This window comes from Podarcis vaucheri (assembly GCF_965113315.1).
Source record: "Podarcis vaucheri genome assembly, chromosome: 17".
NCBI lineage: Eukaryota > Metazoa > Chordata > Lepidosauria > Squamata > Lacertidae > Podarcis > Podarcis vaucheri.
The window spans coordinates 39,741,362-39,757,487 of NC_138755.1; the positions used below are offsets into that span (position 1 = coordinate 39,741,362).

At 44.9% G+C, this 16,126-nt stretch overlaps 2 protein-coding genes and 1 long non-coding RNA gene across 4 annotated transcripts; 2 read left to right on the top strand and 1 right to left on the bottom strand.

The window, feature by feature from the left end:
- Nucleotides 1-2,612: 2,612 nt before the first annotated feature.
- On the bottom strand, nt 2,613-11,818 carry PHB2 (prohibitin 2). Of its 2 annotated transcripts, none has more exons than XM_082206146.1 (10): nt 11,705-11,818; nt 10,869-11,001; nt 10,691-10,775; nt 9,792-9,871; nt 9,182-9,366; nt 7,761-7,890; nt 7,423-7,528; nt 6,669-6,744; nt 5,794-5,882; nt 2,613-3,244 (listed from the first exon to the last, which is right to left on the bottom strand). In XM_082206146.1, exons 2-9 carry the CDS (start codon nt 10,993-10,995, stop codon nt 5,802-5,804), a joined length of 870 nt encoding a protein of 289 aa, XP_082062272.1. In that variant the 5' UTR covers nt 10,996-11,001; nt 11,705-11,818; the 3' UTR covers nt 2,613-3,244; nt 5,794-5,801. The 2 variants fall into 2 exon arrangements, with proteins under 2 accessions (XP_082062272.1, XP_082062273.1); XM_082206147.1 differs by having other exon boundaries at nt 11,708-11,717.
- Nucleotides 11,819-12,004: 186 nt separating this feature from the next.
- Nucleotides 12,005-15,724, top strand: EMG1 (EMG1 N1-specific pseudouridine methyltransferase). The gene is made up of 6 exons (XM_082206163.1): nt 12,005-12,172; nt 13,868-13,969; nt 14,311-14,452; nt 14,886-14,944; nt 15,036-15,185; nt 15,471-15,724. The coding sequence occupies exons 1-6, from the start codon at nt 12,032-12,034 to the stop codon at nt 15,582-15,584; spliced, it is 708 nt and encodes a 235-aa protein (XP_082062289.1). The 5' UTR covers nt 12,005-12,031; the 3' UTR covers nt 15,585-15,724.
- On the top strand, nt 12,277-13,867 carry LOC309522706. The gene is made up of 2 exons (XR_014215156.1): nt 12,277-13,209; nt 13,573-13,867. It is a non-coding gene; the product is annotated as an uncharacterized lncRNA (long non-coding RNA).
- Nucleotides 15,725-16,126: the final 402 nt, after the last annotated feature.

Sequence of the window (16,126 nt, forward strand, 5' to 3'; positions counted from 1 at the left end):
TCGGATCCGGCCCCCAGGCCTTAGTTTGCCTACCCATGCTCTTTGGTATGAGTTTACAAAAAAGAGCAAAAATCTTGAGATTGCTAAGGGCAAAAAAAAAAAAAAAAAAATGAACTGGGGTACAGATCTAGGTTGCCAGTAGGCTGTACAGACTAAAATGAGGTCCTCTTTTTTATAAGCCCAGCAGAAGAACTAGAAATTTAAGAATAACTGCACTTTCACAGGGCTCTGCTATGTAGGCTTGGCTCTTTGCAGGAAGGTCTTCAGGCAAGATATGTCTTCTGCAAGAGGCTGAGAATTGTCTGCCTGCTGTATCTCGACAGGTAACCTCCTTAGGCCACAGCAGTACAACTGCAGCAGCGAGGCATTTGTTGAGTCACTATTGACCCTGCTCTGCAGTCTTAAAAATTAAGGAACCATAACAAAAAGAGAGGACACAGAGGGCAGCACCCTCCCTCCATCCTTCCTGGAATAGGTTTTCGTGTTTTCTGACATAGCACTGCCCTCTTGTGCCAGACCACGTTGCATTTGGAACTGTTGGGTTGGGAAGCTGTCCAGGCACCGTGCAGGAGGTTCGTGGATGGCTTAAGAGTTATTTTTCATTTATTAAACTGATGTATTTTAATCCCACTCTTCAGGTAGCAATCTTTCAAGCAAAAGGAGCTGTGAGGCTGGCTACAGCATAGACACAGTTGCTACAGTCTGCCTGGCATTTCTGCAGTTGTACAGGACTAGGGAGACACTGAAACCGTACGACACAAAAATATACCAGCAACATCAACTTTTAGCATATATAGTGCTCTAGTTTGTGCAGACTGCTTCACAGACATTGCTTTAGAAACTCCTGTAGTCCTGCAAGGTCATTTAGTATTATCCTCAAATTATAAGATGGGGAGGCTGACGTAAGCAGGGGCGTCCATCTTCAAAACTAAACAAATTCCTGCCCACAGAAAATTGGCATACCCAGGCGGTTAGGCTACAAACCTTTTCCCTGATACACAGGCTTTCTATGTGCAGAAATTGTAGTTGTTTTGTATAACACAACATCTACTTGTGGTCTGAAGGTGCCCAACCCTGACACAGCACAAACTCATGATTTCCCCAAGAGAAAGGCCTGATGATGGCTTGCTGTCACAAAATCATTGCATTTATTTGTGGCATACTTTGCTGAAAGAGCTTCGCCACCAGCAACTTTTCCCCCTGCCAGCTTGTAGCTTTTTTCACTGCCTAACAAAAAAAAAAAAAAAAAGGTTGCCAGTTTTCTTAAGAGAACTCATTTCATTGCTCAAATGATGTGGTAGGAAATGTATGTGTGCCCTATTTGTGGTTGTTGTTTTCATAGAATCATAGAATAATAGAGTTGGAAGAGACCACAAGGGCCATCGAGTCCAACCCCCTGCCAAGCAGGAAACACCATCAGAGCACTCCTGACATATGGTTGTCAAGCCTCTGCTTAAAGACCTCCAAAGTAGGAGACTCCACCACACTCCTTGGCAGCAAATTCCACTGTCGAACAGCTCTTAATGTCAGGAAGTTCTTCCTAATGTTTAGGTGGAATCTTCTTTCTTGTAGTTTGGATCCATTGCTCCGTGTCCGCTTCTCTGGAGCAGCAGAAAACAACCTTTCTCCCTCCTCTATGTGACATCCTTTTATATATTTGAACATGGCTATCATATCACCCCTTAACCTCCTCTTCTCCAGGCTAAACATGCCCAGCTCCCTTAGCCGTTCCTCATAAGGCATCGTTTCCAGGCCTTTGACCATTTTGGTTGCCCTCCTCTGGACATGTTCCAGTTTGTCAGTGTCCTTCTTGAACTGTGGTGCCCAGAACTGGACACAGTACTCAGGTGAGGTCTGACCAGAGCAGAATACAGTGGCACTATTACTTCCCTTGATCTAGATGCTATACTCCTATTGATGCAGCCCAGAATTGCATTGGCTTTTTTAGCTGCCGCGTCACACCGTTGGCTCATGTCAAGTTTGTGGTCAACCAAGACTCCTAGATCCTTTTCACATGTACTGCTCTCAAGCCAGGTGTCCCCCATCTTGTATTTGTGCCTCTCATTTCCCCCCCCCAAGTGCAATACTTTACATTTCTCCCTGTTAAAATTCATCTTGTTTGTTTTGTTGTTGCTGTTTTACAAGAAACCCCAATGGCAACAGCAAAGAACCCACCTCACTTTTAAAGCAATTATTTCTGAACTGTTTTCATATGAACAATTATGACTGCGGCTGAGGACCATACCAGACATGAAGGGGGGATGTAAGTAGTGCTAAGGAAATTGGTAATGGGTCGTATTCTACACAGGCTTGACAGACCACCACCTGCTCTTGCATAACAGCAAAAACGAAAGAAAACAACCATCTGCAGAAAGGAGAATATTATTTCTAACAAAGTTCTAAATGAGCAGATGGAAAACACAGCAGTCGACTGAGAACTAAATCACGTACCTGCCCTCTCTTTAGCCCTTTAGGGAGCTTATTCTAGCAAATTTTTTTTCAGAGGACTTAGAGGGCGATGAATGGGTGGCTTCCCAGCCATTTGCATGAGTTCTCTGTCTTGACTCTAAGAAATCCACCCCATACAAAATGAACATTCACTCACAATGGTATCAGAAGAGTTTTGGACCTGATTTTATTTGTATAAAGTTGTGAATCACGATGCAAAAGAACTTACATAAATGGAGATCACAGCACTTGCAGAAGCCCCATCTATTCCTGAGACGAGGTGCTCGGCGGGGGCCAGGGGCAGGGGAGGGGGCAAAGATAGCAAACTCTCCACTGACGTGGGAGGCAGGGGATTATATGTACTCAGGCCTCATTCAGCCCCAGCAGGAAGAGGAGAGCAACAATCTGATTTACTTAAAAACCAACCCCTTGGCTGGTCTCTTCTGCCCACCTGTACCCAGTCCTTCAGGCTGGGTGGGGTGGGATCAGTGACCATGGGAGCAAAAAGTTTACCCCCCCCCCACCTCAGCATGAAGTCTGTTTCCACAGCTGGCCTTCACGGCTGGCAGTTCCCCAAAACAGGAACCAGATGATGAGCCAAGAAAGGGCTTATTAATGGCGCGTTGGGAAGTGAAGATGACAACTGGAAATAAGGCCCAGGCCAAAGAGAAGACTTATGGGCAGCAGAGATGTGCAAGGCTCTTCCACGGCTGTGCATAACCCCCATTCTGCCAGTCATTTTGATGGGTCTGGGAGGCAGCCGCTAGTTCATTTCTTTCCCTGCTTGATCAGGAGGCTGTCACTGCAAGAGAAACAACAAAAAGGGGGTTGCCAAAGAGGAACATTCACACAACGTGGGTGTGGGGGGCTAATAATAATATTTTATTTATACCCCGCCCTCCCCAGCCAAGACCGGACTCAGGGCGGCTAACACAAAGTATAAAAACAATTGATTGAAATACAACTGAAAAACAAGATTAAAATACAACATTAAAATGCAGCCTCATTTCAGTAGGATCTCAAATCAAAAACTTTTTTGGGGGAACAGAATCAGGCTGGAGTAAAGCAGAGCAGGAACAGCGAAGAAACAGCCTTAGTCAATCATAACAGCACATGCTCCACTCAGAAAACATAAGGAACAACAGGGGTGTGTGTGTGGAAGGAACTTGGAAGTCTTCTGAGTAGTAGAAGTAGTTCACTCCCCGCCCTGGTTTCTCTTTCTCTGCTTGTTCCATTCCAAGCAACCACCCTCCCATTTTGTCTCTCTTTCTTTCCTTCCCCCAATTCCCTGGAAGGAGGGAATTTTATTCAGTTAAACGTTGCAGCTCTACTTGAAGTTAAAACATTGTTATCTTACCTTCCTCTGTAACCAGAAGCGCAACGAAAAAGTGGTGATGAAGAATGGGGCGGGGAGAGAGAGACATAGAAAGTTAGAACTATTTTATCAACTTCGGTAATTTATGTACTACAACATTTTTAGCAAAATCTCAGAGAGATTTACAAGTATCAGGAATTGCTGGAAATAAACATTAAAAATACCAGAAAAAAGCCCACTACAAAAATCTATCATATTAAAAACAGACAAGCCAACAGTAAAACAGTTATCACTCTGCTAACCATAAAAATATACTTTCCAAAGCTGAGGTAATTTTAGTCCATTTTAGTGTTTTTTAACTTTCGTATTATGTTTTAAAGTACAGTGGTACCTTGGTTTAAGAACAGCCCTGTTTATGAACTATTTGGTTTATGAACTCCGCAAAACCAGAAGTAATGTCTCAGTTTGCGAACTTTACCTCGGTCTAAGAACAGAATCCAAACGGTGAAAGGGCACCAGTGGTGGGAGGCCTCATTAGGGAAAGCATGCCTCGGTTTAAGAACGGTTTCGGACTTCCGGAACGGATTAAGCTCGTAAACCGAGGTACCACTGTAGAGTTGCAATTTTTTCTTGGTTTTACTGTTTTATATTTTGTATACCACTTTAATGTTTTGTTTTTTACAACCAAGCAGTGTATAAATTTTATTAACTAACTAACTAACTAAGTGTATCCCAAAGGGAGAAGGCCTGTTTCTATGGGGTTTCATCTGACCATCTTCTAGCCGTGAAAGATCACAAAGGTTGCTGTGGTATACAGATAGGTGAGGCAGGCAGCCAGGTATCCTGGTCCCAAGCTGCTCAGGGCATTGTGTGCACAAGAGCCAGTGTGGTGTAGTGGTTAAGAGTGGCAGATTCGTAATCTGGGGAACCGGGTTCGCTTCCCCGCTCCTCCACCTGCAGCTGCTGGGTGACCTTGGGCCAGTCACACTTCTCTGAAGTCTCTCAGCCCCACTCACCTCACAGTGTTTGTTGTGGGGGAGGAAGGGGAAGGAGAATGTTAGCCGCTTTGAGACTCCTTCGGGTAGCGATAAAGCGGGATATCAAATCCAAACTCAATAATAAAACCGTGAACTTGGCTTGGTAGCAGATAAGCAGCCATTGCAGATTTTTAAGTGCCAGTGTTGCATGAATGTGGAAAGACATGATGCTGAGTAGTTGCAGCATTGTGCACTAGTGACAAATTCTTGAACCAAACAAAGAGTAGCCCCACATGGAGCACATTTCTGTACTCTAGAAATGAAGTTACCAATGCACGGGGAACAGTGGAAAGGGCAGGAATGGGTATAACCGGAAATAAGCAGTCTGGGTGGAATTCAACATAGCACTAAGGAGCTCATTCTGGTAGTGAAAGCATCTCTGGTTGCCCAACAGAACTCTCTCGCCTCTCCTCCCCTTGCACACTGTTTCAGTTCTCCAAACCCTCCTGGGCAGATCTGGGGAGGGCGTGGCAGACACACAGGAGGAGGAGAAGGGGGATAGTCCAATTGTGCTGGCTTCCGTTAGCCCGACTACTTAGCTGAATTCGTCCCCCTGTCACTAGAGGGGCATCGACCTCTGTAGGACGAAGGTGGAACTAGGGCTCCCAGACTATGTACCGTTCCCATCAGAGGAATTGCAACTCTGTCCAGAACAAGTAAGCATACCAGTTCCCAGATCTGGGATCTGACCATGAATAGGACTTGCCTGTCTCAGTTTATTCATCTTTATACAAATCTGGGAATACAGCTGTCCATGTGTCTGTCAGTCTCTCTCTCTCTCTCTCTCTCTCTCTCACACACACACACACACACACACAGCGAGAGCGTGCATGGATGACTGACAGTTCATGTGCATTTATGTAACACCCAGAAAACAAGGGGCATTGTTTATTTCTTAAGCTCTGCTATTCCTCCAAGAAACTCATATTTGGGGGATGGAGCTCCTAAGGCTCATTACAGAAGGAAGCAAAAAGCTTTAGGAAGTATCTCCACAAACTCCCTTACCTAGTGAAACCTTCATCCTGTAGATTCAGCACTAAGTTGTCGGCTGTAAGATACACGCGGTTCTGAGATGAAGCGATCTGTAAAAGGCAAGGAAGGGACAGATCAAGGAGGGTGCAAGCAAAGGTCCAGAGGTACAAATAACTGCATTCAATAGAGAACTTCCTTCTGCCAGCATTTGGGGGACACCAATTCCAAACAAATGGCAGAGAATTAACGTTCAGCACTGAACTGTAAAAACTGTTAGCCAAAGTAAGTCTCAAAGCTTAAAGGGGGATGGAAAAGAAAAACAGCCTTGGCAGCTGCAGGTGAAATTTCAGAAAGTCTCTTTTTTAAAAATAATTTGCTAGTCCTTTTTGCTGTTGCTGTTCTGGAAAAAGTTTGGAAGGCACCACTATGGGTACAGTTCTAGTAAGGACAAGAAACCACAACAGCGATGATTTGAAAGAGTTGAACTCAGGTTTACTCCCTTTTTTCACAATGAATGTAGAGTATTTTATTTCTGATCTACTACCCTACATTTTTTTCCTAGCCCAGGGCCATCAGTCTTTGCAATGCTTCAGTTCATTCTGCTTCTCCATGTGTCTTATTTTCCTGTGAGCCTGTTCCTGGCCTGTGGCACATTATGGTCTGTAAGCGGCCACAGCTGGGTATGGCACATTGAACATGATGTGGGTCTGCTTTTACAAAGGCCAGAGGCTCCAAGGCCCCTGCTAAGATGCACAGACCAATGTAATAAATAAGTGTGGCAGAGAGACACATCAGAGGAAGCATATCATATTCGCCTTAGGTTCATCACTTGGCCGGGAAAAGCACTGTTGGGGGGGGGGAGGGGGAGAAAGCAACTCCAGTGTCCTAAAACTCACCGTCTTGGATATGTTCTGGGCGGCACGGATCTTGCGCAGCTTGATGTAACCTGGGTTCTTGCTGAGGGCTTCACCAATGTGAATAAGCTAAGGTGGCATTTCCCGATTTTGGAATTTGGGACCTACACCTCCTTGAACTCACCCACCTGGGATCAACACAGCACTACTTTGCTCCACTCGAAGCCACAGTCTTGTGGGAGACAGTTCTGTACAACTGCAAACATCCTGTTGCTACACACCAGGAATCAATGAATCAGTGGGGGGAAATATGTATTTGGCAAGAGTGCTCCCCCTAATGCTTCACTCCAAAGCTCTCATCAACTAGCACAGCACTAGCTGGCATAAAATAGTCCCAACATCTTTCTGCAGGCAATGGGACTGCACATTTAAGGAAACGCGCTTTATATGATGGAGAAGAACTGGGCACCCCATTCACTTGAACGCTGTCTGGTATGAGAGGGGAGGACAGGGAAGCAGAGTCCTCAGGAGTGAATAACCTCTAGTTGCTGCTTAACTTCTTGTTGCAGGGTAACTCCTCAGAATCTCAGCACCCAAAAATCTTCCTAATAGCACCCCCAATTCTCCCACCAGCAATTCCAGGTAACTGAAAACAGATGCCCTTCACTTGTGCAATGCGATGCCTCTTATATCAGTCCAAGCTCAAAAATCTGGAGTTTGGGGATTCTGCAAGAGACCACTTCCCACACCCTTGGAAAACTGTGTGATGGTTGTCTCCCCACAGCAAAGCAAGGATATCATCTGGGCAGCTGTGGCTTCTCCTTCCGCTTGAACAATCTTCTGTCTCTGCTCCTGCTTAGCTTTCTCCACCAGGAATTGAGCTCGTTGCGCCTCCTGCTGGGCTGGAGAAGAAGAGCAAAGAGAACATGAGAATCTCTCTGCAACCACTTCCAGGGGTTTCTTTCATTCTTTACAAGATTTGCAGGCCTGTCCTGTCCTGTGCACATTTAGTCAAAAACAGCCCTACTCCATTTAGCTGGGCTTATGTCCAGCTATTTGTGCATGTGGAGCAGTCCTAGCTGACTTTATGCAAACACAGCTTTAGAGAAAGGACCAGAACTTGTTTGGACTCACCCACTTGCTTGGCCTCCACCGCTGCTGTGTACTCCCGGCTGAAACTCAGTTCTGTGATGGCTACGTCATCTAGAATAAGGCTAAAATCTTTTGCCCGCTCTGTCAGCTCCCGACGGATAAGCAAAGACACCTAAAGCAATAATCCAACAGTTTGTCCTCCACATTTATTCTGAGCAGGTGGCAACTTCCTTCAGACCAGGGAAAGTCATGAGAATCCCCAAGAGCTTTGAAAAGCATCCAATTCAAAAAGCTAGAGTTTCATGTTCAAGTCACTGGCATGCAGATGAGAAAAAACGAGAGCTAGTAGTCAGCGCAGGCCCAGTCACCTCGGCTGATGTGTTAGAAAATAAAATTGTGACAAAGGAATTTTTAAGCTCTAGGTCTAGGCACAGCCTTTTGTGGTCAGCTCTGTTAAATACTCTTAGGGAAGTATACATAAAGAGATTTCTTAGAACTCTCAGTATACTTATTAACAAGATAGTTCAGAACACAGAAGAAAACACCTTCCATACCTGAAGCCAGTCTATGCTTCAAAAATGATGTTGATTTAGTTCGTTCTTCTCATTTGGTCAGAAGGTCATGTTTATACAGAAACCAATGTCATATCCAACAGACTTATGGACCTATAATCTCCAGGTGATTTACTCTAGTTTCTGCCAAATGCGTGAAGCAGGTTTTCTTTAGTGATTGCTTAAATCTCCAAAGGTGGTACATTATCTTTTGCAACATGGGCAGCACCACTCAATTTTCCTTACTTTGCTAAATTACAGAGTTATCACTTTACTTGTCACATTACATTATGTGAAACTTCCAGAGGCCCAGAGCCAACTGCAGCTACTGGAGGAAATCAAGAGTCTGGAGATTTTAAAGGCCAGATCACATCTCATTAGAAACTTTATCTGATATTTAGAAGTGACCTTAAAACATATTGATACTGCTTAACTGCCCTTGCATTTCATTGGGGAAAGGCTTTCCAGTTCCTCAGTCCACCAGACAATTATGTCCACCAATGCCATATTGTTTTAGTCTAATCTAGGATTAAAGTTGTCCATCAAATGATATTATTTTGTAATTGTATCCAGCCGTATGTCTAAATGACCCCCGATTTTACCATAGAACTTACCATGGCAATGTCTAAAAACTGACACCAACTAAGTTAATTACCTTTCACTAAATAACTGAGCTACATGGAAATGAGGGAAGATTGCCTCAGTAAATGGAAGAATGTATAATCATGACAAACTTTGCAAACTTTATCCCATGGAAAATTTCTTAAGGCTTAAACCATCAAAAACTAGGGAGGCAGTGGAAGTATGTAGCATCCACACCAATAACCTGCAACCTCCCACCTTCGTAGCCCTTCCTCCCGTGAAAAGTGGAGTTGGGACAGGTAAGTCTGCCTGCATGGAAAGTGAACAGACCTGAGCTCGCTGGGTGATGAGCTGTGAGGCGTTGAACTTTGCCACCACACTTTTGAGCACTTCATTGACAATGGAAGGCAAGACTCGCTCTTCGTAGTCCAGACCAAGGCGCTGGTACAAGGTGGGTAGTTCAGCCGCGTTTGGGCGCGACAGAACTCGCAAGGAGATGTTCACCATCTGCAAGTCTAGAGACAGAATCAAACTAAGCATAGTCCCAGTGGTTTGTCTTACTTCACCTTCCAACGCTGACTGTGCACCCAGATCTCACCCATTCATGCTGCTCTGTACAAAATTGTTCTGAAGCCCTTGCTTTACACCTGGCTATGGAAAAACACATCTTCTCAAGAAGTGACAATAAAGTAGCCGTGGTATCTGATGTAATGGCTGGGCTCAGACTTGGGAGACTCAAATGAAAAAACCCCTCTCTGCACTGAAGTTTACTGGGTAAGTTTGATCCACTCACGCTCTCTCAGCCTAACGTGCATTACAGGATTACTGTAAAGATTCAATAAGAAAAAGAGGAAAGTAGAATAAACTATGTGCATCACCCTGTGTTTATTGAAGAGAGGAATACAAAACCAAAAGACAATGTGCTTCTCTATGACCTCACCTTTGGAGCCTGTTGGCGAGGAGATTTTGCGGGGCCGAGCTCGAATATCATAAATTATTGGATACTGGAACCAGGGAATTCTAGGAAGAAAACGAAGATTGTACCAAATTAAGATGTCCAAAACCAAGCAGTACAGAGATGTGGAAATAAAGAATTCCTACAAATTCTTTTTTTCTTTTCTCATAAGATACAGAAACCACAATACTTGCCCAAGAACTGCATTTTCTTCTGTTGATACTATGTCTTAGTAAACTATATTACTCAATTCACATTGATAACACCGCGCTAAAATAACAAATAATCTTTAGTGTCCTTCAATTCAATTTTGGGGTTTCACTTTCTCATGAACAGCACTTCTTGAAGTTTTCACAGTAAGACATTTAGCCAAAGGAGAAACTATATCAGCACGAGAGAAAACATTTACCGTATTTTTTGCTCTTTAAGACTCACTTTTTCCCTCCTAAAAAGTAAGGGGAAATGTGTGTGCATCTTATGGAGCGAATGCAGGCTGCGCAGCTATCCCAGAAGCCAGAACAGCAAGAGGGATTGCTGCTTTCACTGCACAGCGATCCCTCTTGCTGTTTTGGCTTCTGGGATTCAGAATATTTTTTTTTCTTGTTTTCCTCCTCCAAAAACTAGATGCGTCTTGTGGTCTGGTGAGTCTTATAGAGCGAAAAATACGGTGCCTCTTAAGAGTTGACAAATGATTCTTAGGAGTTTGTGATCAGATAAATAATATTGGCATGCTACAAGAATTTCAAATTAAATTAAGGCTTGTATGCTTTATAATGAGGAATCTCTGGAGGTGAGGTGCTGTTAGAAAACCTTTGTCTGGGAATGACAACATCTTGGGATTTCCTGTTCTTCTAAACTTTCCAACATAGTTCTTGACCCGGTACCTGAAATGCAGTCCCTCAGAAAGAATGGTGTCCTGCTGAACTCCACCAATGCGGTTGAAGAATATTGCTCTTTGGCCACCTTCCACTGTGGAAACAGAGAGACAAAAGCAGTCAGTAGTTACCACCAAGCATTGTGCAAAAGGTAGGAGATGACCAGACACTAATACCACCGACTTACCTGTAAAGACAGACTCACGGATACCATAGGCTGCAGCACCAGCACCCAGCAACAACTTCAAAGCCGTCCCCATGCCCCGAGGGCCGGTGGGCAGGCGCCCAGCGAAGTCTTTCAGGCTCTGAGCCATGGCAACCTTCATATGGGGAAAGAAACACAGAATGAAAAACCAAAGCCATGTATTTCACACAGCTCTGCAGGTTTTCCTATCCAAACTCTTATGTTGCCAGAAAAGCAGCGATACACAGAAACACATGTTTCCATTTTTCGCTCTCTGAGCATGGATACATAGAAAGGTCCCTCTTTGATTCCTCCCAGTCATGAATCCTGCATCTTTACACGCAGCACCAATGGGGGGCGCTGACCATTTTTAAGCGCTGAGTTAAAAACATGAATTAGTTCTCTCCCCCCCCCTTTTCCTTCTGGCAGAATAACATTTCGAGCCAGAACTCCTTACGTTTAGAGCACTTTTTGACTTCCAATAATATATATTAAGTTTCATACAAACACAGCACATACTATAAAAATCAATGAAACGAAAATAAAAGAGAAAAATAAAAATAAAAGAAATATAACGAATGATAACCAAAAATACAATCACAAACACATATACAATAAAAATTAATTAATTGGTTAAATTAGAGCACTTTTTGAAAGGGGAAACGAAAGAGAGGCTGCTCCCCCTTCATGGAACTGCGCTCTTGACATGCTCAGAAGCACCGCACCCCGGGGCCTCCTCAAAGCCAGCTCCTCCCTACTCAGGAGCACAACCCTCAGAAGAGTCGCCTCAAGGACTCGCAGAAGCTACAGAGGCTCGAAGGAGCGCAGAGACCCCTCACCTTCTCCTCCTCCTTCTTCCTCCTCTCCCCAGCACGCCGCTGCCCCACCTGGGAAAAGGACACCGGAAGTGGCCGCTCGCTAAATGCTTCCCCGGCAGACAAGCGGGGCTGCCGGAAGTGAAACCTCGCGGGGGGACAGTACTTCCGGGTCTCCGCTTGAACTCCAGCGGTGCTTCGCCGCTGCGCTCTCTGTATTTTTCGTTCCCCCCAAACGAGGGTGGAAGCGAAGGGGAGGGGTTACTTGGGGGACCGGAAGTAGTTCCTGCCCTGACCCGCAGGCGACAGGAAGCAGCCTCGCCGACCTCGAGGAGCCTGCGCGGCGTCAAGATGGCGTCGGCTTCCGCGAGGAAGCGCCCGAGCGAGGAGGCGGCGGGCGGAGGGGAGCGGGGGCCGCTGCCGCCCCCTCAGCGCGCAGGGAAGCGGCGGCTGCTGGTCATCCTGGAGGGAGCGTCGCTGGAGACCGTGAAGGTGAAGGGGCGCGGCTGGGGGCCTGAGAACGAAGCGGGGCGGCGGCCGCGTGCGGGGCCTGGAGGTCGCCCCGCTCCCTCAGACAAGGGGCGGCCGCGAAGGGGCGGCCGAGGGCGCCTTCCAGGGAAAAAGCTGAACGGGATTTCCCCTCAGGCAGTGGCTCCCAACCTTATTTTTCTGGCCATGGCCCACCTAAGCATCTCTAAAAACCCCATCTCTCTCCCCCACCACACACACACAATTCTCATTATTCAAAAAGTGAACTCTTCACGCGGAGGAAGCCTAAAAGGCCATTAACTGCTAATAGCTCGTTCTCGAATCCCCCCCCCCTTTTAAAAATCAAATCGCCCCCCTGCAAGGAAGGACGGATGTATAATACAGGATTGTCCCGCGTTTCAATAGTAAAATGCTACGTCCTGTATTTCAGATCTTCTCTCTCTCTCTGCCAAAGTAGGGATCCTCTCCAAATAAACGCATGTGTTTGAAAGTGTGTGTGAAAGATGTTGTATTTAAGTTCTGGGTAGGCAGGTACAGATTTACAAATTCGTGTGTGTGACGAATTCCAGAAGGGCCATCCTGTTAGGTTGCAGTAGATTGTAATGGATTGCTCTGAAGTCACTTCAACACCAGATGAAAGAAAAAGAATTGCCCCGCACAGCCCTATGTTTTGCCAAAAGGATGGTGTCAAACCTATCTCTGATGTGCCACGCTATGGTGTGTAGGTGGTTTTTCACGGAGGGAAATCATTCAGAAATCATTTTGTTTTATACCCTGCTTACCCACCCCCTGACAAAACAATTAAACATTAATACAGTTTAAATTGTATATGCATTTAATTGATTTACTTTAAAACAGCACATTATTTCACCTCTGCTTTATGTGTAGATCAAGCCTTGTGGGTGGGGAGGTGGGAGATGTTTTGAGTCCCATCAGGGAAAAAGACGGGGTATAAGTAAATATTTAATAATATATTCATCAGGGGCAATGTATCAATGGCAGTTGACCATGGTAACTGCATGGAGCCCCCACCTTCTGAGGTAAGGTAAAGGTAAAGGGACCGCTGACCATTAGGTCCAGTCGTGGCCGACTTGGGTTGCGACGCTCATCTCGCTTTACTGGCCAAGGGAGCCGGTGTACAGCTTCCGGGTCATGTGGCTAGCATGACTAAGCCGCTTCTGGCAAACCAGAGCAGCGCACGGAAACGCCCTTTACCTTCCCGCCAGAGCAGTACCTATTTATCTACTTGCACTTTGACATGCTTTCGAACTGCTAGGTTGGCAGGAGCTGGGACCGAGCAACAGGAACTCACCCTGTCATGGGGATTCGAACCGCTGACCTTCTGATCAGCAAGTCCTAGGCTCTGTGGTTTAACCCACAGCGCTACCCGCGTCCCTTCCAAGGTAGTGTACCTCTAAACATGGGTCTCTGATAGGAGTTGGAGCTGCCACTTTCATGTCCTTGTGGGCTTTCTAAAGCCACTTGCCAGGCTTCTGTTTGCCAGCTAGCACCTAAGGAACCTTTAATCTACTGTACAATTCCCAATTTAGCACATTTTAACTGCCTCATTTTACTGTTCTATTGCCAATTTGTGTTAAGTTTTGCATCATGTTACATTTTATTGTAAGCTGTCTTGAGTACACTTCACTGTAGATTGTGCCAAATACATGTAAACAAATAAAATGATTATTCGTCCAGGTTGGGAAAACCTATGAGCTACTGACCTGCGACAAGCATAAATCGTTGCTTCTGCGGAGTGGCCGGGACCCTGGAACAGTTCGACCTGACATCACCCACCAGGTACATTCATGTATCTGCTACATAATCAAAGTAGTGTACTTTTAAGTCGCCTCTGTGGTGTGTTGCTATTTCTGAAGCATTTCTGACAGGAAAACTTAGTTCCCATACAACAGCTTTTATACTGTTGGCAACTTTTAAAATTATTATTCAGATTGCAAATGTTCCCAAATGCTTCCTTTACTCTTTTCACTGAAGATTCATAGCAAACTTGCATGCTGGAATTTCATTCTCACACTGCCTTTTTAAAATACGCAATTGCAGGGTTCTGACAGATGTTACTGCTGCGAATTTCCCTGCTTCGGAATAGTTTTAGCTTATTTCTTTCTCACTCTTCTTCCCAGAGCCTCCTGATGCTCATGGACAGTCCATTGAATCGAGCTGGCCTTCTCCAAGTTTATATCCATACAGAAAAGAATGTTCTAATTGAAGTCAATCCCCAGACAAGAATCCCTCGCACCTTTGATCGTTTTTGTGGCCTCATGGGTAAGAGGACAGGCTTGCTTTCCCCTCAGAAACTTGTATGCTTTCAGTGGATATAAATGCAGGGTTGTATGTGAGAGGGAGTAGCCATCTATAGTAGCCTTATTCTCCATGTATTTTTCTAAAGCCCTTTTAAAGCTATCCCAAGCTGGTGGCCATGATATCTTCAATTAGTGGAGTTCACAATTGCACTTTGTAGAATAAGTTCTTCCTTTTTCCAGTCTGAATCTTCCAACAGTCAGCATCATTGCATGTGTGAGCCCCAATAGTACAAGGGTGAGAAAAGCTATTCCAAACATGCACAGTATTACAAAAATGGGAAGATCCAATTTTTAATACCTCAGTTGTGAGAACTGCCCATTTATTTCTCCTATCTTAAGAGTCTGCCTCTATTCTGTAATACCAATGTAAATATATCTTGGCTTTTTCTCCTCAGTTCAGTTGCTGCACAAATTTAGCGTCAGAGCTGCTGATGGGCCTCAGAAGTTATTAAAGGTAAAAAACAAAATCTATTAGTTCACTATGTGATTCTTTGGAAGATTGTTTTTGCTTCTACTTTCAAGCCCATCCATTTTTCTTCTATTAGGTAATTAAGAATCCTGTGACCGATCACCTCCCTGTAGGCTGCGCGAAGATCGGCACATCCTTCTCAGCCTCTACTGTGACAGACGTCCGTGACATAGTCCCTACTGCAGACCCAATAGCTATCACTGTGGGAGCTTTTGCTCACGGCTCGGTAAGACACCCATTTCCATATCAGTCAGTTGTAAGTCAGGAATCTCACCTGAATGCACAAGCTGGCCTTAGGGCAAGGCACTGTTCATAGGTAGTGTGTGCATGTAGCTGCATATGGTCTACTCTACAGGATTATAATGCCCTATTATAGGAATATTTTTGAGGATAAAGTAGTTCATAATTCAGGGGGTAGTAATTTCCATATGTTGCTCTGGTGAGTTTAAGATGTATTGTACAGAAAATACAATGCAGACATTCACTGACATGCTGGCTGGTTCTTTTCCAGGTTAATGTGGAATACACAGAAAAGACTATCTCTATTAGCAACTACCCACTCTCTGCTGCTTTGACTTGTGCCAAGATCACCACAGCCTTTGAAGAGATGTGGGGAGTGGTGTGAACTTACTAATGCAATGTGGACTTTGTGCAGTTGGACTTAACTGCTTGCTCCAAGTCCTGGAGCAATGTGCGCTACAGGGTTCTACCTGTAAGAATTGCCTCATGTTTTGTTGGGAGGCATAAATAAATGGTTTTTTTATTGTGGTGGATAGTCTCAGTAGAGAGGTATGTAAGCAGCAGGATGGCACTTGTGTGTTGCTTTGGTTGGGTATCCACCTCATTAGGCACTGCAAGAGGTCATTTGAATATACAGCTGTGCTTGATCAAAGTAAGATGGGAAAAACAAACCTGAGTAGGAGTCTACCCCTGCTTACCTTCTCTTAGGTGGCAGGCAAAAAGAAGTGACTGCCAATGCAGAAGGGTTAAAACATAGCAGGAAAAAGATTTTTCTGCTCAGTTGGTGTTGTATGAAAGGACATGCAGCAAAGTACGAAAATGAAGTAGCAACCTTAGTGTGTATACCTATAGCACAGTAAATCTAAAGCCCTTCAGATATTGCTCTGCTGTCATTCCCAGTGTCTCTGGCCTTTTATGATGGCCCCA